Below are 21,249 nucleotides of genomic sequence, written 5' to 3' on the forward strand. Positions count from 1 at the left end.
CCCACTGTCTAGAAGGAGCAGTACTGGAGTGAAAAATCTCAAGCATCTCTAGAAACCAGTTTGCCCTTTTTTTCCTCTCTAACAAGCAGGTATACAATAGATCATTAAATATACAGCCATGAAACAGATCTTGTGATCATTATTAGTTCTGAAAACAGCATTCAAAATTATAATTTTGTTTTAAAAAGGAAACTACTAATTTTCCCTTTGCTCTCAGTAGAACAGGGTATAACCATTATAAAATGCTGCATGTTAAAAAATTCGGCAATAACTATTATTTACACTAGAACACAATATTTACTACTATGTTATTACACATACTCATGTTCAGAGAAGAAAACATTTGGATGTTTTTCAACCCAGCTTTAATGTTAAAAATATACAGTAATGATCACTGGGGAAAGAGGAAAAAAGAAACCTTTTTAAACCTGTGTGGATGATGGAAGAGGAACACTGCTTTCAGCTATGTCTCCGTGCATTTTCTAGGAAACAGTTCTCAATTTTTCTGTTAGAGCCAGGAAGTGAAAACCATTTTGAAATGTTTCTTTTACATCCCCTACTGACTGCAGTTCCAAAAAGTCCATCCATAGTGCAGGCCTTCTGACACTTTTAGTTGGTAAGTCAATATAAGGAAACAAGAATTTGTAGAGTTGGTTCTAAACTCTCATCCTTCTCCATCTTACTCACTTTCACCCAAGTGAATCACAATCTTTATCAGAAGCAAGGGCAGTGATTTGGAGGGAAAGTGTTTAGTTCACACAAGAGTGCTAATACACAAAAAAACTAATTAAAATTATTTTCTCCTGTGACTTAATTTCTACATTATGAACTCAGCAATTTGTTACTTAAAGGTATACAAAAATTTTTGTAAGGGAATAAACTAAATCTTGAGATTTAAAATGTAAAGCACCAGTGCTGCAATTTTGATAATATGCTGTAGCAAGTAATTAAGCTTGATAATCTAAGATGAGAGACACGTGTCTGCATCATCTTCAGTAACAGGGATTTTTGCCCTTTTGGCGGAGGAAAGGTCTTAGCAATCAAATTCTATCTTTGTTAATACTATTACTGCTGTTTGTGACAGAAGTGTCAGAAAAAAAAATTATCTTTTGCAGACTCATTTTAAACTGGCCAGCAGTGGATTTATGCACAAGATGCATACTTCCCTTGAAGTAAGAAAGCAAAACAATGATTTTATGAAGTTTCAAAGTATCATAATTCAACAAAGTATTTATTACAGAAAATAAAACTGTATCTAAAAAGAATCCTATAAAATGTTGCGAACATCATAGTGACTGATCTTTTGGAGCTATAAAGAGGGTGTAGGGGAGAGAATGCAAGAGACTGCAATTCCCAGCTATGGCCTGAAGTACTGCAACACACCATCCAACAGCTGGGGAGGATGTGGAAGCGACACCACTTCTCCCTCAGGTTAACCATCAGAGCTGACTGAGCATGTCCAGATCTGAGCTTTCTCTCACACTGACAGCACTTTTCAGGTCCACATCCCCCATGCACTTTTCCTGTGAAGGGTTCCAAGAAACTTTACAGCATCATGTACCTACACCTTCACACTGACACTCCTAAAGACAGGGATGCTCCTTTGAAAGGCTGCCCTGGATACCTGTGGCTGAAAGCAATTTTTCAATGGTAGCAAAGTGTGATGAATGCATTAAAAAAAAAAAAAAAAGAAAAACAAAACAAACCAAACCAACAAACAAAAACCAACGAACACCAAAAGCCCAAACCCCAAAGAAGTGTAAATAACCTCTTCAGACATGGTTACCCCAATAACAGTTCTTACAGTGCCACCTGGTGGTTCACTCTCCTAAGTACCATTTCATTTACTTCAGCAAATTCAGAATAACAGGAGTATTTTACACAGATACAGAAATATAAATACCTCTATACTTTAGAGGTCCATATGTAGAATTTTTTAATAGATTACTGTATAACTCATAATGGAAGACATCTTACTACCACAGGCACTTCAGTAAGAGCTAATTAGCCTTTACCAATTTTTTACTTTGGGGACTCAAAAGATACAATCACATGTTTTGAACAGGATTTTTTTACTTCAGAAAAATCCTAGAATGAGAGCACAGGAATTCACAATTAATTTAAATTAAAACAGTCTGACATTTTACTTTAATTAGAAACTTTTAAGTTAGAAAAGTCCAATGACATTTCCTGTATCATAATTATGTCAAAAAGACTTCTGAAATTTAAAACAGTCAAAGTATCATGTTTTATAACTTAAGTTTCTGGGTAGTTTTGAATTTGGCACAGGAACAAAGTGCCACCAGTCTTGGCACTGTAATTCATGCCCATCTTTAAGTTTTATAAGCTCAAAATACCAGCTTCTGTTAGAGATAGCAAACACTTACTTGTACAGGACAGGTCTATCTTGTAAGGCTTCCATGGCTTGAGCAAGAACTGGAGAAATGTCACATGATTCTTGTGTCAATGTCCTGCATTCATCTATAAGATACCAACACAAAAGCACATTCTTTACCCTGTAATACATTTTATACAAGCTGTCAAACAAGAAAACCAGTTAAAAACTCATAGGCTTTTCATTTTCAAGACTTCAGAATATGCTACCTGGGCTAGTTAGTGTTAATACAATTAAAATCCCCTGCAAACAGTACTGTAAAATGCATGTCCATCACCAATTTCAACAATAAAAATGATTAAAGGAAGCTTACTATTTTTTCATGCCCACATACAAATGCTGACTCATTCAACCTTCAGAATTTTATTGAGCTCCTTTGTAACTGTTTACCACACTTCAGGTAAAGTATTAAGAAAAAATGGAGCAACTAGTTAGGCAAGCTGTTTGTTTTGTCATTTGATTCTGTTATTTTTTCTTTCATCAAAATAACTATATAATCTTTTATATTCCAGGCAAGAATGTGGAAATCATATAAACTAGATCAAACATGGACAGAAAAATTATGACTTTTCATAATGGTGTAACCACAACTATTATTTGAGGTTTCAGCATCCACTGAAGAACAGCTAATGAATATAAAAATCACACGGCACCAATTTTTCCCCATGAATCTTACTGTCAGTGAGACAGTCTTTTGCTTTTGAGAAGAGCAATTATATTTGATGTATTTGAGGCTATCAAGGTGTTGGATGACTACAACCAGAGTACATATATAAAAAAAAAGCCTACTATCATTCAAAAGAGCATCCTGACAAAAGGATTTTTTCTTTTCTAAAAGTAACCCACCACCCCTCCCACTAAACTAGATCCTACTATCAAATCATTAAAACCAACAACTTCCCTCTAACTCGCAAGAAAATGAAATTCAATACAATTAAAATTTTGTTTGGACTACCAAACTGTAGTAGTTGTTCTTTGTGGAAAACCATGTACTAAAAACACAAATAAATAATCCACTTTTATATGAAATTGACCCAAAAACCTAGAGAATTGCCAATTAACAGTTTGGCTCCCTAAGAAGGAAACCAAAATGTTAATATATCTTGGAAGGGGTTTGTGCTAAGTTCAATCCACATGAAGGAATTATAGGAATCATCATCATAATAATCATAAACATAAAAACATTCTTAGTCCTACTTTGAGTCCATCTGTAAAGTCGTTCATAAGATGTCTCTTGCAGTAAAGCCATCTGTTCCATAATTTCCAAGCTACAAGACAAATAAAAAGTTTATTTACAAATTCTATTTTAGACAGTACTAGCAAAGGCACTTCAAGTAAAATTCAACATACCATTATTAAAATTTTGAGTATTTAAAATTTTTTTTGGTGAAATATTCTGCATATTTTTGTATATATTCTGTCATATGAAGAAAAGAATGAGAGTTTGTTTTAACTTCTGCTTTTAATTGTAAATGATTCTTTTGCACTCATTTAAGTAGGACTCACCCTGCCCTTTGCTGATTTGTTCGGAGGAGAATCTTGACATCATCATGAATTTGCTTTACTCGTCCCAGAGCCTTGAAAAAATCCTAAATAAATTGAAAAACAAAATACAAGCAGTGTTTAAAAGCAGTAATTTCTATTCAAATCTCTAGCACTCTATACTCCCTCTTTCAAAAAAAAAAAAAAAAAACAAAAAGCACTTGAGACATGTTTTTAACCCGTCTTGACCTGTCCTGTAAAGTAGGTGTTTTTCACACTCATTAACTCTAGGGAGATATTTGAGGACACCACTATGCATTACATCACTGTCTCCCATTACTATTAGAAACTACAGAGCAAAATGAAACATTGTAAAGTACAATGATTGCAAGTTGATATTTTTTGTACTCATGAAATGGGATAACTATTTCTTTAAAAAAAAATAAAAAAAAAAAAAATTTGCAATTGACCAGACTAAGGGTTTCCACAACAACATTTCTCTGTGGAGTAACTCAACAGCAGCAGTGAAAAAAAAAGAGAAACAAACCTAAAGCCTAGAAGACAAGTACATATAGCTAAAAAGGTTACTTTGTTAGTTTCAGAGTGCAAATAGAAAGCCAGTAACATTTTCAAACAGGCCTTCCTATGAAGACATATTTAAAATGCCTTGGAGGAGACCAGCATTTCAGATATAACTGTTTGTTACATCTTTTCTGATTTGAACACAGTTTGCTCAGGAATGTTCATTCTGGTTCAAGTCACATAAAAATAGACATATTCTAAGTAAAAGAGGCCAGCAATTTAATCTACTGCCTTACATCAACTGTGTTAAAGACCATGATTATAAAAACCCAAAGCACTCTTCCTTTGGGATAAAAGAAAATTTCCAACCCGCAAGTCTGACCAAAGGTGTTTTAAGGACAATAGTTGACTCTATCCTAGGGGAAATGCACACACATGATGTTAATGAAGTCTACCAACCAAAGCAGAACTGTTTTATCTCAGTTACTTATGCACGTTTTTAGATTAAGTTCCAAAAGGACCTCGCTGGCTGCAAACTAATCACACAGTAACTGGCACAGCATTACTGTCATTGCTCCCTGCAATAGGCGCTTCCTAGAAACCTGAATGTTCTTTCCTGGCAATAGTGGTACAAAAGCATACAGCAATTACTCAAGTGCACAATTATTTAGCACATTCTATTTATGCTTTCATTAGCACTGTTTATGGTTATCAGTTCCATGTTTTTAACAGTGCTTTTAATGCAAACAGGATGCCTGTGAAAATGAGATAAATCTGGACTACCTGCTGATAAACTACATGAAGCTTTCCATGCAACTACAAGGATAAAAAAGTCTATTTGGTATACTCAATTCTTTCATTATTCAGTTTGCTTTTACTGTAGAACAATTTTCCTTTTACTGCGTCTTCCTATTCAAACCATGTCATATTCCAAAACCTATTTTAGAAGGTGGCTAAAGTGAATCAGTACCTAGTATCTTTAGCAACCAAATAACACTGAGGGATAGCCTGAGCTCCTATTGCCTCAAGTCACTGAATACCTATATACATGAATATGCAAAATGTACACACACATGCACAGTGGCAGTACTAGAGAGCTGCAAGCTTCTCATCTGCTTTGAGTGTCATGAAGTTTTAAAATGTCTTCACTGAAAATTCAGACTTCATAAAGGTCTTTTTGAAGTGTAGAACCATATGAAAACTACTTTGCCTCAAACTGATTACATGAGAGCTCACTTGCCTCAAACTCATTACCTCATTACACAAACTAGAATTTAATGATGGTTTTCTGTCTCTTTACTTGAATCTTTCATCATACATTTTAAACTCATCAGAAATTCACCATTCTCTAAAAAGGTACACTCTTCCATAAAAAAATTAAATTGCAAATGGAAAATAATATCTCATGTACAATTCAGTTAGGGCATTTCTACATTTTAGTTCAGGGTGAAGATTTTAATGTTCATTGAGCTACCTCAGTAATTGGCTCATCTTTTGTGCCTCGAAGCAGATTCATTTCATCCGGTGTCAGCTGGAATTTTGCTATGAATGCATCTGCAACTTGTGCTTTCATTTCTAATCTCTGACTGTAATAAAACAAAGTGAAGAGGATATCAGCTTTTTATGCTTATCTCAAAGACTTATTTTTCATATTTATACCTTCCAAAATACAACCAGCACCAGAAATTGGTATTATTAAATTATAATAGCACATTCTTGCCATCAAACACTTGAGTTTCTTTTTCACATAAGACTTTCTATTAAGATTACACATATTATTCAGTAAAGATAATATAGAGGTATTTTAACACATTTGAAAATTACTAAGTTCTTCAAAATAATATTTCTTCAGCATTTGTACCATAAGTTATCTAATCCAGATACTTTGTGCTTGCACATTTGTAATGCTTGCAGTTATTACCTTTCAAATTCACTAAGGAGAGGAAAAGCCTATAGCATCCAAAATTACAAAATTAACCTTACATTAACCTACTTTTCTGCAGACCAGATCCATTTCTTTGTAACACCATGCAGTTGGTATATCAATTTACTAATGTCACAAGCAATCAAAATGCAATGGCTAATTCTCTTGTTTCTGAAATAAACACAGCCAGGATGCAATATGCAAACACCATCACATAGCCAGCATTTTCCTGCACATGTTTTGTCACACTCCTTACAACCACAGGAGGACCCAAATGGAATGGAATGGGATTCCTGTAGCAACAGAAAATTTGCTTGAACTGTGGTTTGAGCACACAGTATTCCCGGAAATAAAGGAACTTTTTCAGGACATTGAGAAGGCACCAATTAGTTATTTGCAGAAGAATAAAGCTCAATTCCATTAAGATCATTTCATCTTTCAATGTGATATAATTACTACAAGACAAATACATTGCTATTACAGGGTGGTAAGAGGGGCAAGTATACTTCTATATACTGTACAATTAAATTTCCTTGCAAGATCAAAGCTTGAAAAGAAAGCTTTCACTTACTCCTTCTCTACTATCCAACTCGTGTCTGAACTTCATTCAGCTACTGATTATGGAAAACTGGCTTCCCTTCTGTAGACTTGGATGACTTTCCTACCCTGCAGTTCCACACAATCTTTTAGAGATCAGATTAAATTTTTGCAATTGTCAATGCTCTAGCACATTGAACAATGAGTGGGAAAGCAATATAAAATCCAACAGTACTTTAACAGTAAAATCTATGAAATCAAAGATGAAAGTAAGCCAATATTTCTAAGTTACACGACAGAGACCTAATCAAAAAGGAAAACCAAAAACTCATATGCTTTAATATCACATCTTGAATTGATAATTCAGGCTTCACCGGGGTCCTTAGCAACTATAATGATTTTATCTTTACATTGACAGTTTTGCAATGCTTAAAATAAAACTATTTAATTTTCTCTAGGTAAACTCTACAATTCGAAATTCTGAATCTTCATGAAGCCAAATGTTTCTCAGGGAAGGTACAAGAGTAATGCAGGATCATTTTAACCAACTCTACAGGCAGATGCGTCCATGAAAAGTCCAGGCATTTTCCAACACAGTGGAAGGGGAATGGAACAAGACAATTTGGAACAAAATCAGTAAATTTTCAGCCAGAAGATTTATGTGGTGAAATCTGAAGAGAGCAAGTCATCCTGTAAGAGGCAAAAAGACAAGTGGTCTACAGAATGTACAAGAAAGAGACAAGAAGATATTAACAAGAGAGTATTTTAAAATCAGTATTAAGCCTGTGAGAGATGTTCTGAGGGTAACTATGAAATTCTCACAACAGATGAAAGATGGAGCAGGTCTGCTCTGCACTAATATACTCACTGCAGTGATGTGTAAGCCATGCTACTCAGGCTGCCTCAGCCAGCCCTGCTCATCCCTGACCTGTACTGACCTTCCAGGACCATTGTTTACAGCATCATGTACTGAATGAGATCAGGGAACAAATCTGGCAGGAAAAAATCCAGAAGTTCTTACTTCTTGGGGGTGGAGATTACATGTATTTTCTAATTCAGTTTACCACAGCCTGTGCTAAGGGACTGGGGTGTGCCAGCACCAGAAGCTGTCACAGGCCAGAGGCACTGACCTCACTGCTGCTACAGAACTCTCACAAAAACTACACTTCAGAACTCCTCTGGAGCATAAGAAGAGCTCATTTCAATCATCAGTTACAACTACTAATAATAATCAAAATTATAAATATTATGAGTCAAGAAAACCCTAGAGGCATCTCAAATGGCTCAAGATGGCTACTCAAATTGAAAATCAGCCAAGGACACTTAAAAAATTTAACACAATGATGCTGCTTTCAGCAAAGCATTCCTCTTTCACACTTTTTGCTGAGCAAGTCTAATGCCTCACCATCACCACCACTGTATTTCGTTTAAACAACAGAAAATGTAAATCAGAGAATTAAATAAATTAGTCTCAATTTAATATAAATCCACAAAGCTGAAAATAGATGGGACTACCCCTCCCTTTAGGTAAGAGACAATCGCTTTAACAAATAGATGAGAGAAGGCAAATGCTAGGTGTTCTTTGGGTTCAACTGAAATAAAGCTTCCACAAAGAGAGGAGCAGATAGAATGCTGAGAAACTTTTCTGTTCTTTGAGCCTGTGTATCTCCTGAGTCCATAAACTTTAAGGTGCTCTTACAGAAGATTTCCATTTATTATTTTCTGTTCTTCAGATTTTTTGAATCTATACTTCCATTAAACTGTGGGTGGGAGGAAGTCTGATTTTAAGAAGTGTAGCATACTGGGCATAATGGTTTTCTCCATTTTCAGGTGGAAGTAGGGTTGTGGTAGAACAAGAAACAGCGTTAGGAACTGTCTAAACAGCATGCTCATGAGTCAGTCCTGGAACTCTGTGCCCTGTTTCACTCCTTCTTCATAAAAAAAAAAGAATTATCTTGCTAACCAATATCTCTCCTTCTGCAAGTCCTCACTCTTTACAATCCTCCCTTAAGTTTTGCTGCTATGGAGAACAAGGTGTGATCAAACACTGTACTTTAAAGCCATTCCCATCTCTGGCTGTGTCTTGGGCTAAGGCATGGCATGGCATAAGTGCACACTGACAGACTCTATGCACTCCTAATATAATTAACTTTTATAATACAGAGTCAATACATTAAACTCAAGTACACTGGGCAAGCTAAGCTTCACAATGTACACAGAAAATAACAACCTCAAGGTGGCAGCAATGTTTCATCCACTTTTCTCAGGATTGTGATTGGGAAGTGGTGACAAATATCTCTCCTAAACAAAAGCATGTGTCTGAATTTTGATAAAGCTGTTTCTGTTGGGCTCTTTACAAAGCACACAGGATTTCAAAGAGCTGCTCCGTTTCAGAACCCAGGTTAGCCAGTTCTGCTTGAGAGGACTGTGAAAGTTGCCTTTATTATCAATCTGCACAAGAAAGAGACTCTATAGCCTAGATGATGGATTAGGAAAAAAATATGTAAATTGTTCATACCTTTGATTTTTGCCTGGCAGTGTACAGTATTACTGAGACCAATACACTCAGATTTGTATTCATTTTTTTTCACATATATTTATTTATGCATTTATTTCCTCACATACAAGCTAGCAGATATTTAACTAGAATTTAATCTATCTTGCTAAGGCAGGGCAATGGATTAAAATGTCACTCAAGGTTGCTCAATCATTTCACTACAGTAAGTGCCTAACAAAACCCAATGCAAGTAACAACAAAAGTCAGTGTAAGTCTGTCTTACATATAACCCACGGCAGTCGGTACCTGTGTGCAGACAACAGGACATTTCAAGACCCACTGGCCTTTCTGTAGATATAATAATTTCTAAATTCTAAGCAGTCCAGTACAACTGAGGAAAGGCCATACCATGTTGTTATTCCAAATTTATTTTTTTCTTTTAACACAGTTAATCCTGCATAAATGAATGAAACTAACAGCTTATGGGAACCCTGCACTAATGCAAAGGGGAAGTGCCAAGTGTTGGTAGAATTTAGAACTTGGGCAAAGGACAGGATTCCAACAAAGAGCAATTTCCCCAGTTTTAATCGTTACCAGGGAGACAGAATTCTTTTGCAAGAGAACTCAAAAGGCTGGGAAAACTATGCACTTCATGCACTTTTCCCTTGAACCAAATACAAATGTGCACTGTTCGTTAGGATTATCACCTCGACAGCTCAAAAATGAGGTGGAGAAGAAGCAGACTTTTCCAAAGCTTAATTTTATCTTGCGAGCACATACAGCATAAAAGTCTGCTAGTTTCTTCTACTCAGGATGAATCAGAGCAGACATTCTGAAATTACTTTCAATTTGCGGTACTGAGGATTCAACACATTTTTAAAGCCTCAGAACAATGGAGTATTTCTAACTCATAAGTAAGTAACAATCATGTTTAACAGACTTGTATAAATCTGCAGAATTATTTTTCTGTCATGTGAAAGGCAAATAAACAAGATTATGTAACAAAACAGTTATACACAAGCATTACAAAACGATTCTTAAGAGTGAGGAGAGGTGTAAAAGCGCATTTGTAAATGTTGAGAACTAATGTTTTGTTCTGCGTTTTATCTGTCAAACACATCTCTTATTGAAGAAGAACTGAAATACTGTGAGGAGGTATTCAGTGACCCATTCCATCATTATGAATTATTATGAAATATTCTCCTTACTTAAAAAATAGGAAGACGTAAAAAACCCCAGTGAATTGTCTAATGTTTCCAGGATACAAGAAAATACCAATAGTAATAGTAATAGCAAAGAAGGCTTTAGTGAGACCTCATCTGGAAAACAGATCACAATCTGTGTGCAAGAACAATGGATTCCCATTAGGCCACAGCTAGCAGGATCATCATGGAAATGGAAAAACTAATTTATCACAGGAGATGAAGGCAGCTCTTAAGACAAAGGACAAGATGAGAAAACAGTCAATTTATATCCAATAATTAGGTTGGAAATCAGGGAAAAGCTTTTACTGGAAAGAATGAGCCTCTGGCTGAGTGTTCCATGAATAGTAAAGCACACAACATGCAAAAATACTGCACTAGTTATGTGTTGAATAGTTGATGAGTTTACCAAAGTCATCATGCAAAGAATAGGCAGCAGTGGGAGAGTGGACTTGAACTCAGAAGCTTTCTCTCATCTGTAACACCTATCTGAAGACAGCCTGCAATGCTGCAGCCCTGCCATCTCACACAGTCCATGATAAAAAAATAAATGAGGAAAATTTGAAAAGGCTGAATCAAAAGTTAGGCAACAAATCTGCACTGAAATGATTAAAATCTTACCAAACAGATTACCAAACACTAGAATAAAAAAGCTTACATGATGCAAATAAATTCAAGAAATTCAATCATTTTCTACTTTTGTACTGGTAAGACTTTCTCTAAATATGATGGGTATGCATCTATGGAATATTTTGGACAAAATTTTCATATGCAGAGCTTTGTAGTGATCATGTGATATATACAGATATAGATATGTGAACACACACAGTAAATCACTGTTTGGCAATGGTTAAGATCCATGATCCATGGTTTGTAAGTTGATCTCACGGATTACGTTTAAAAGGAGTGTGTTTCCAATGAACACATTCTTTTCCATCTTGTAGAGATGAGCTATTTCATATTTCTATACCAAACAGACTGGCATCTTCAGTTTATCTTTTAAAAATCTGATATAAAGTCACTTGAAAGGGGCCTGCTTGGTCTAGCTTCAAATTTGCCATCAAATTCAGCAACATTGCCAAAGGCATGGAAATTACACACTGTTCTCTACATCCACCTGGAATAAAATCAAAAGAAATGAGCTTAAGCTGCAGCAAAAGGAGAACTAAATCAGATAGTAGGAAAACAATAAAACCAAAATCAATTTCCAGTGAAGACCACAAGCTCTCTGGTCCTTCTGTTCCTGGGTTTTTCTTCCCAGAGCAGATCACACAAACATCAGTCAGAAATTATACCATGTAACTGATTCTGCACTTCTGGTGAATGTTTCTCGACCTGTAAAACCACGCTTCATTTCATACTGACCAAGAGTACTTCATGTCTCAAATGAGTTGCCAGGAAGAAAAGCTGGCAAGAAAAAAGGTTTTGCATGCTCTCTGCTGGCCATGGCTAGAATGTGACAAAATAGTTTTGGGTTTTTTCTTTCAGACCCATTTTAGCTGGTTTTATTCCTCTGCTATACCTTGTCACCTATGTTTTACTTTGCTACAAATCAGGATAGAAAATGAGCCTCGGAACTTCAAGTCTTCACCCTCTCCCACATGGAATTATAATTCAGTTCAGGCAATCATTGCTTTTCTCAGGAAGCACATGTGTGGGAATAAATGTAAATACAAGTTTCAAAAGATCAACACATGAAATAGATCTCATCAATGCAAACCACCAGATCACCATTTTTCTTAGCATGGGCTGGTAAAAGCAAACCTCTCTAATCTGCCCCAAATAGTGCTGAACTTGTTGCCTAAGTTCCAAATTGATTATGACAAAAAAGATATTTGTTAGAAAAGGAAAAAGGCACCACCAAGAGACAAGGATGAGAGATCAGTAGTGTAGCACACTGAAGCAGACTCACTTGTAAACATTTTTCCTAAGACTTCTAAGCTTGTATTGAGCACAGAGGTGACAGTCAAATAATTGACTAATTCCAAGAATGGTGTTTGTTATGTTTTAAAAAAAGATCAAGCCTGAATGTAATGCGATTCAACTAAAACAAACTGAAGTGCGCACTTACATTCCTGTCTGGGAATCATATTTAATTGTCTTTTAAAAAGTAAAACAATGTAATTGGCTTTTTTTGTAATTGATATAACTAACAAAGATTCTGACATCAAACTACAAATTTCACTCTGTTTAAGAATGCAATTAAGAGAGCATAGCAAAATAAGATAGCTTGTAAAGGTGTTCAAGTGCAAAATCACCACAAAAGCTCTGAACCAGTAGCCTGACTCAAGAAATATCTGTCTGAGCCATTTCCATTCTTTCATAATGGTTTTCAGAGCATTGTGGTTTTTACTCTTAGAACACTAGTTCTAGCCCTCAAAAACTTTTATATTTCTGCAGACTTATTTTCAGTGAAGCCCCTGAGCACATACACACACTTACATAACTGCTCTTACTTAATTTTATAAGTATTAATATTGCAAGTATTACCTTCTAGTCTCTTTTCTCAATTGTTACATTGATGACTCTAACTTGTGGCTAACCTCAAAAACAGCACATCTTGCACAACATCTTATTATTAAGTGGCTGGTAGCCAGAGAACCAACAAGTCACAGGAAGCTATTATTAAATCTCACTTCAAGGAGCAAGCAAGATCCTTTTACTGTCAGCCTACTAGTAATAACAATTAAACAAACCCACATCTTTTAAAGCACAACAGATGATCATTGTTTGAAAACACAGTAATCTCATTATACATAAAAACCTAATGCAACCTGAAAGCAATATTAGCGTGCTCAAGTAGAAGTACAAAAAATCTACTAAAATGGAAGTGGATTTTTAACAATTACTAGAAATTGCCTGAATTAACTCAGTTTTTTCTTTTTTATAGAAGCTTGTTATTAAATTGAACACTCTATTCAATACTCTATGTTACTGAGAAGCAATAACTTAACCTTTTGTTATGAAGAGGTAGATGGGCTGGATGTCTGGACTACTTTATTTCACACTACATGGTTCTATTAAGTTATGGTAAGTCTCAGTTTTAAAGAAAAAAGGGAAAAAAACCCCTCATTTCCTATGCCAAGCAGATACCATAATTTAAATAGTGTGATGGAAAACTGCTTCCAATGTACAGTAGTTTTAACTAGACTTCATAGAAGAAATAAATTCAGAATAAGCAACCTAACTGACCAAAGAAAGGACATATTCACAAATATAAAAATGCAATTGCATTAATTACTTTTAAAATTTGTTATCTAAATAAGACCCTACATTTAGCATTTATGCCAAAGCAGGTCTAAAGCTCACAAACTAAGTAACAAGAAAAAAATGCTGCAAAGAAAAACCCAAGAATGTGTAAGTTTTAATCTAAATCTGAGACAAAAATCTAATTTTCTATCCCAAATATTTACCCAGATATGTTAATTTCACACATTTCACCAACACAGGAAGTCCCAAAGTGCTCACCAGGACTACCTACAGGAAACACCAGGTGAGCAGCTCAACCTTCAAACCACAAATCTGAGAGACCAGGACAACCAACAAGAGTTCAGGTAAGAAGCTTTGAAAACCAAAAACCATCTTGAACTACAACTAATTATATAGATGATAACAGAGTGACAAAACTGCTTATTATAGAAACCTAGTACCCACACAGAGCCACTGAGACAGCCATTCCTTTTTAAGTACAGCAAAAAAAAGGAAAATAATCTAAATCCCTAGTTAACATTTATACATTAAATGCATCTGGAAGTCTACAGTCTCTCTTCAGCTTCAGATCACTGAATAAAATCCTAACATTTTTCCAGCTACAAAAACATGGTCAGCTAAAGTAAATCACATAAATGCTAAGCCTAATAGAAAAACATAATAGAACAGGTCCAGTTTTCATCTCTGCATTTCAACCAGACACCATTTTGGGACAACCCTCAGAGGACAGAGAAACCATGTCCTTCCAGTTTCACCACTTATTTATTGGCTAAAAAAGATCACATTAAGTTGAAGGCATCAGCAATTTAGGACCTATACTTTTTCACAGGCCAGATTTCAGGTGTTCAAGAATCCCCTAACATCTGGCAGCAGATGCCTCTTCATATGGCTGATGTAAACCAAAGGAACACATCAGAACAAACAGTCCTTTAACAAGTTAAAAGAACAAAGAACTAAAATGTCCCAAATGGAACCAAACAGTCTTCACAATTTTTCATACATTTAGGGAGGGAAAAATTCTACTTTGCTAATATAATGGTATTAAGAATCTTCCATAACTATCAGACTGTAGAAGTCACAAGTACTTTCTGGCTTCTGCTTATGAGTACTTACCAGTATACTTAAAAAACAAACCTCCAAACTTTTTCCTACATGTGCCCTCCAAGGTCACAGATGCTTAGAAGAAAAGATTACTTCCTAAACATTTTTCCTCTTCACACTAGGGGGATGTTCTGTCTTTTAAAGGAATTAGCAGAAAGTCTTTTAAGTAAACTATAGTGCAAATAAGGACTATATTGTGGAGGCACTGATGCACAGTCTGCATAATCTCCTTTAATTGAGGAATTTAAGGCCAATTAGACATACACCTCTTGGGACTGGTCTTGGTATCCCCTATTCTGCTTCAGAACAAGGAATCAAAGCAGCTTTCCTTGTCTTGAGACTACAAAATATATGACCACTTCTCTACTATTTCACATACTCATATTCAAAATGATGTATTTTTTAAGACTTCTGCTAACTTACTTTAAGTGTCTTTACCAAATCCTTCACTTTATATGAAACAGCATTGCATTTTATGCAGTTGTTCTGCATTCAATGTCAAAAATATGTACAGATTTTCTACTGACACTCATATCATAAACCTATTGATTTTGAAAGCTCACTGAGAGCAATCCAAAACCATAATTTCCACTAGAAACTTAGTACTGCAAAATAATTATTTCTGACCTCCAGTGAACTGTATATAATTTTCTGAAGAAAGCTCATAAAGCAAGGGGACTCATTCTTCAACACTGAGAAAACCTGAAGCTATAAAACCATACATCCTAGCCAAAAAACAATAGACTGCTTGAATCAGTCATTGGTTATTATCCCCTTCTCAGGAATAAAAAATACTGAAAAGTGAAAAATACAAATCTTTTCTTCCACGGGAGGCTGGAGAACCAATGGAAAAAGTGATCTGTGCTAGGCTCATAAAACAGCACTCCTGTATTATACATTCACCTTTAAATATGGCAGAGTAGGTTAGAATCCAACTTTACACTTCCTCATACAGCACCTTAAAAAAAGAGATTTCCACTGGATACAAAACATTAATAACAAGGAGCCTGTCAAACTGATGGGAAATTGAGTTGGTCCATATCTGTTATGACACAATATAACTTACATTATCAACATACTTCATGCAAAGCACATCCATATTTAGCATGTGCTACCACTGTAAATTACTGTTTTCCCTAAAAAGCCAGTTTTTATTGAAACAAGCAATAATACACATTCTTACCTTTTTGGATAATTTGCCAGTAATCAAGGAGTGCAATTGAGCTAAAAACACATATGGTATTGAAAATAATCCCGAAGTCATAAATCAAAGTGTCAGAGTCACATCTAAAAAAAAATTCTATCAAATAAACAAGGTAGTATACCTACTTTTCTGCCTGGAGTTTTGTGGTTTTTACAATCAAGTCCTGGGTTTGTTCCTTTGCTGCCTAGAATACAATTAGAATTGTTAGGCATGTGAAAAATACAAACATATTAATTGTATTAAACAATGTTTAAAATAGGTAATACTTTTGAAGCTTTCTGAGTATAAGCAATTTAAATGAGTATATTCTTTGAAATAAAAGGCCTTCTTGAAACAAGTATTCATTAACTATCCCTATGTCCAAGCAGTAAAATAAATAAATTTGTATCCTTATCCATATTTATTTTCATGTTTATATACATATATATTCACACAGTTTATTTTGAATTTATATTTAATAGAGAAATGCTATAAATATTAGTGAAATAGTTCTCACTATTTTCTTTGCCCATCAATTGTAAATCATTTGCTGTCACAAAATAAAAAAATGAAACAAATATCTTTGGATGCTAAAGAGCCCAGCACCAGTGTCCACTCAGACTTTTCTTTAGAAAAGACGATGAACACAGCTCTGCTAGTTTAAGCAAGCCCAGCTCTACAGTCCAACAGCTTACAGAGCTGCATGGACCAAGGACAATCACTAGGAAAAATAACTTTATATCTTTACTGAAAAGATGGTCAGGCATTGGAGCAGGCTGCTCAGGGAGGTGGCTGAGTCACAGTCCCTGGAGGTATTTAAAAGATGTGCAGGCGTAGCACTGAGGGACAGGGGATGGTGGTGGACTTGGCAATGCTGGGCTGGACTCAATGATCTCAGAAGTCTTTCCCAATCTAAATGACTCTAGCAGTCTAACTCAGGAAATTCAACACAGCCCTAAATATTGAGTGATGGCAGTGCAAGGGAATCCAAGCAGAAACAATTCTGCGTCAGACAGCAACTGCAGAACTAAAAGGATTGCTGCAACTAAAGACTTCTGAAACTTATTGCTCTGTGAAAAGCTAAAAGACAGCTGGATTTTTTGGCTTCACGCTGGATGCCACCAGTGAACCCTTATGCAGAAAAACTGAGACAATTTAACAAAAAAAAATCCTAAAATCAAAATGCATCCAGTATAGAATAATACTGCAAGTGAAGAGGTGGAAATGGCAATAAAGACATTTTGTGAATATTTCAATACTGCATTACAGCCAAATTACAGCTTGCCAAATTGAAGATACCAGTCTTGAGACCCCTGCGAGGTTTAACAAAAGTATCTATTCACACTGAATCATTTCAGCCTTTTTATCTGCCACTCCATTAGCTGTAACAAAAAAACTAAGCTGTAACCTTAGTAAAGGTACAGAAATGCTTTGAAAGGTGATAGTAGGACTGTAACAATTCATGTCCAACTTAATTGCAAATTTCAATAAACAAAGAAGAGGAAATTTGCTTTCTTTCCAGTACTTTCTGGGCAGAAGTACTGATGAGCATGAACAATGCCAACAGTAGGACAGCAGAGAAGAAGAAAATGCATTTTTTCTGAATCTAGCTAGATATACCAGGAAGCCAGTGTTTACATAAGTGCATTCAAATACATGCCAGATACTGTCAATATTTTATGTATGAAATATAAGACTTTACATCTAACCCAACCAGGTAACTGTCAGACATGCTAGAGAAATCAGAAAGTTGGTATTTGGTGTTTCTTCTATATCCAAAACAGAAATATTTTTCTCTTCCTCCCCACCTCAGTATATTAGTTAAAATTTCATTATACTTCAACCCCAGTGAATTCCATTTTATCACTTGATCCTTCTCTCTCTTTCAGCCACTGTATTTCTCAAGTCACTGTCCTAAAATCAGATGTGACAATATATGGCTATTTGGATCACATGTTACTACAAACTTACAAAATAACAAAGCTAAAAAGCTTTTTGGTTTATCCAAATATATTCCCTTTCATGTCCTGCATTTGTTCTGCTTTTTTAATATACTGGTCTCTTTGCACACTTTTCTGCATTATATGCCCCAAATCCTCCTTTTTCTTCCTTCTATTTGCTCTACTTAGCTCATTTCTGTCTTCTTACTCTTCTTATTTATATATTGAGCACATGCCTGCAAGTCTTCCTGTCCTACTACAGATAAAGTACCAGAGTATTTCATAACTGAGAGCTGGTTCATGAGCTTATTAACTTTACACTCATACAAAGAAAATATGGATTGAATCAAAACAAGTTATGAGTTCTACAGGGCTCTAGAGGAAACCTCCTGTGGGGCACAGAACAAAACTACCTATTGACTTTAACAGTAAAAGAAATCTCTGCAGGGTGGCTCTACTCTGGGAAAATAAAAAAAAGGCACAGACAACAGTTACACTTCATGATCTAAAGACAGAAAAGAGCAAAAATCTGCATGGACACTTGACTCATTTCCACATCTAAAGAGCTAGTCTAACAGTTCCTGAACTGCACTAGGGAATATTTCCACATTAACAATGTTCAAAGAGATCTGAGACCTCTGAGGCGCATTACCCAGTTCCTTCCAAAACTGAAATTTAAGCACTGCAGTTGGCTACGCTGCACTCTCACATCTTTTGGTACAAGTTCATCAGGCTACAAGCATTTCAACAATGACTGTGAAACCTATTTATCTAAGTAGGACGACATCTAATATCCACATACACACACATATGGAGAGGAAAACAACTGTTTTCACAGGATTTTTTTTGGTGAAGGATTCTTATTCACATGCTGTAAATTATGTGCTGTATTGGGAACAGGCTTGGTTTGGCAAAACATCTACAGTTCAGCATCCATAAGCCATTTATATGCATCACTGCACTGAATTTTGAACTTGTACCCTAAAATCAAGCCAGACTTAGTAATGCACCATAAAACACAAATGTCCTGCACTCCCCAGCCCTGTCAGTAATATTACAGATTCAGGATTAAGGCAAAACAGAATTGGTTTTGTTGCATATCAGCATTCTGAGACACTGTTAAGAGACTAAACCAATACACTGAAAATGCACACCAGATCTGCCTCCCTCTTTGAATTGCCAGATACTTTCCTATGAATATACTTGAAGTGTTCGCATGGACACATAACTCAAGAGACACAGTCAATACAAAAACCATTTTAAATAAAAATACACAAATTAACCCTTATCTCACACACATCCAATCTAATAAAATATTTTCTCTCCACTGATGCACACATGGATTTCACATTGCTGTTATCAAAATAAGTATATAGCTGCATTTTGAACTGCAGTTTGGAAGAAATTAAAATTACTTCCTTGATACATTTTTCTAAACATGTAAGAAGCAGCATATTAATATCCTAGAGTAATATAACATGCATACCATAGAAACATCTTGCTGCTGCTCTTAATCCTCAAAAATAACTCTTTGTCCTTTTAAAAGGATGTAGTCACACCTCAAAAGGAGAAATATTCAAAGCACTTTCATTTATGTATTACCTTCAAACGACTGGACATGTCTTCACAGCAGCTGCTCATTGCTTGCACATCTTCATTTATACTCTCAAGTTCCTAAGTAAGTTCAAATAACAGTAACTGTGTTTTTAATCAGAAATGCTGTGTCCAGGCCCAGCTTCCCCCCACAATTAGATGCCCCATTTCAAGGTACATTGTTGCTCAAGGCTCCCTGTTATTCAGTGCAGAGTAATGCAACCCTAAATATCAAGTAGCACTCAGGACTTGGATGTGTTTGTTTCATTTGTTGGAAGTCTTGCATTGGATGTTTCCATGTTACTGTACAAATATATCTGTCCTGGAAAGTTAAAATCTCTTTTCATACTTTTTTCTTTTTTTAAACTTTAAATCACATAGCAGTACTCTAGTAAAATAGCTAGTCATGCTGCAAAAACATTACCTCTTTAACTTGCTTGAATATGTGCACAAACTCTTCATTGATGGCCAAGCTTCTTCGTTCAATGTCTCCACGCAGGTTCCTCCGGGTGCGTAAACTGTTTTCCACAAAAAAGGTCGAGAGAGCCTTGAGTGCTTCCAGCATCTCCTACAAAATAAAGAACGACCTTCAGTTTGCATGCAGTTACAAAGAAGCAGGTTAAATACTCTGTACTCACTGCAAGTTCATGGTCTTACTAAAAATAAAGCAAACCTAATAAATGGTTTTAGAGGAAAAGCTACCTTAACACACTTCACATCAGTTGGCAAACAACTAAAATAACTGCTGAGCCTTTCTTCTTCTCTGATAACAAAAAAACTTTGTCCACAATTTTGCAGTAGCTTTAACCAATAAGACTATTTTCTGTAAATGAATGACCTATCCACAGCAAGAAAACATTTAAATTACACAGAACTTGAGAAATGCCCTTACGAGGCAAGTAATACAAACCTCCCTACGATCTGAAGGGATAAAATAGGAGCGTGGCATGTTGCTGGAGAAGCGAAAACTAATTTTATCCTCAGTTAATGCTGCAAAGGACCGCCCGCAGCTCCGCAGCGGAACTGAGCCTACGGCAGGACTCGCCTCCCCGCCGCGAAGCCTGTCGGGGCCCGCGGCCCCTGACGGCTCATCCGGCCCCCACCCCGTCCCGCCGCCGCCGCCTGACCCACCTTGTCATTGTCCAGGCGCGTCTCCAGGATCTTGTTGAGCTTGCGGGACAGCGGGTTGGTGCCGGGAGCTGCCGGGAGCCCCGGGGTGGGGGCGGCGGGCGGCGGCGGCGGCGCGGCGGTGTCGGCCATGGCTGCGGCCCTGCCCGGACACAGCGGCGCCACGCGGAGCGGCTCCGGCGGAAACGCGCTCCGAGCATTTGGTTCCGGCCTAACGCAGGCCGGCTGTGGGGCCAGGCCTCGCCTGGTGCAAGGTGGCACTCGGGGTTTTTCTGGTTCTTTATTTCTTTTTTATTGATAAAATAAAAATACATTAAAATTAAAACATTAATAATTAAAAGTAATTTACTCACTAAATAAAGGATTTTGAGTGGATGACAGTGGGCTCACTTCATGAGAGCAGATAGCTGTATTTATTTCACAAAACAAGCGCTTTAATTATGAGCGCAGCTAGAAAGAAAAAAATAAAAGAGATCTCTGTTGTAACAGCAGTGGCTGTAATATGTGTCAAAATGAGGAGGCTGTCTTGTTTCTG

At 36.3% G+C, this 21,249-nt stretch overlaps 1 protein-coding gene across 2 annotated transcripts in view; it reads right to left on the bottom strand.

Annotated features, from left to right (window-relative positions):
• Positions 1–20,849, bottom strand: part of COG6 (component of oligomeric golgi complex 6) — a 55,095-nt gene extending 34,246 nt beyond the window's left edge. The window contains exons 1-8 of one of the 2 annotated variants that reach the window (XM_058045290.1): positions 20,718–20,849; positions 20,011–20,154; positions 19,596–19,667; positions 16,200–16,258; positions 5,874–5,985; positions 3,902–3,984; positions 3,593–3,663; positions 2,388–2,481 (exon numbers count right to left, since the gene is read on the bottom strand). In XM_058045290.1, the coding sequence (XP_057901273.1) occupies positions 2,388–2,481; positions 3,593–3,663; positions 3,902–3,984; positions 5,874–5,985; positions 16,200–16,258; positions 19,596–19,667; positions 20,011–20,154; positions 20,718–20,846 (764 nt within the window). In that variant the 5' untranslated portion in view covers positions 20,847–20,849. Of the gene's footprint in view, positions 1–2,387; positions 2,482–3,592; positions 3,664–3,901; positions 3,985–5,873; positions 5,986–16,199; positions 16,259–19,595; positions 19,668–20,010; positions 20,155–20,496; positions 20,625–20,717 lie in introns of those variants that run through there. The other variant, XM_058045291.1, reaches the window with a different exon arrangement.
• Between the last annotated feature and the right edge of the window lie 400 nt (positions 20,850–21,249).

The sequence above is a fragment of the Melospiza georgiana genome, chromosome 2 (genome assembly GCF_028018845.1).
Source record: "Melospiza georgiana isolate bMelGeo1 chromosome 2, bMelGeo1.pri, whole genome shotgun sequence".
NCBI lineage: Eukaryota > Metazoa > Chordata > Aves > Passeriformes > Passerellidae > Melospiza > Melospiza georgiana.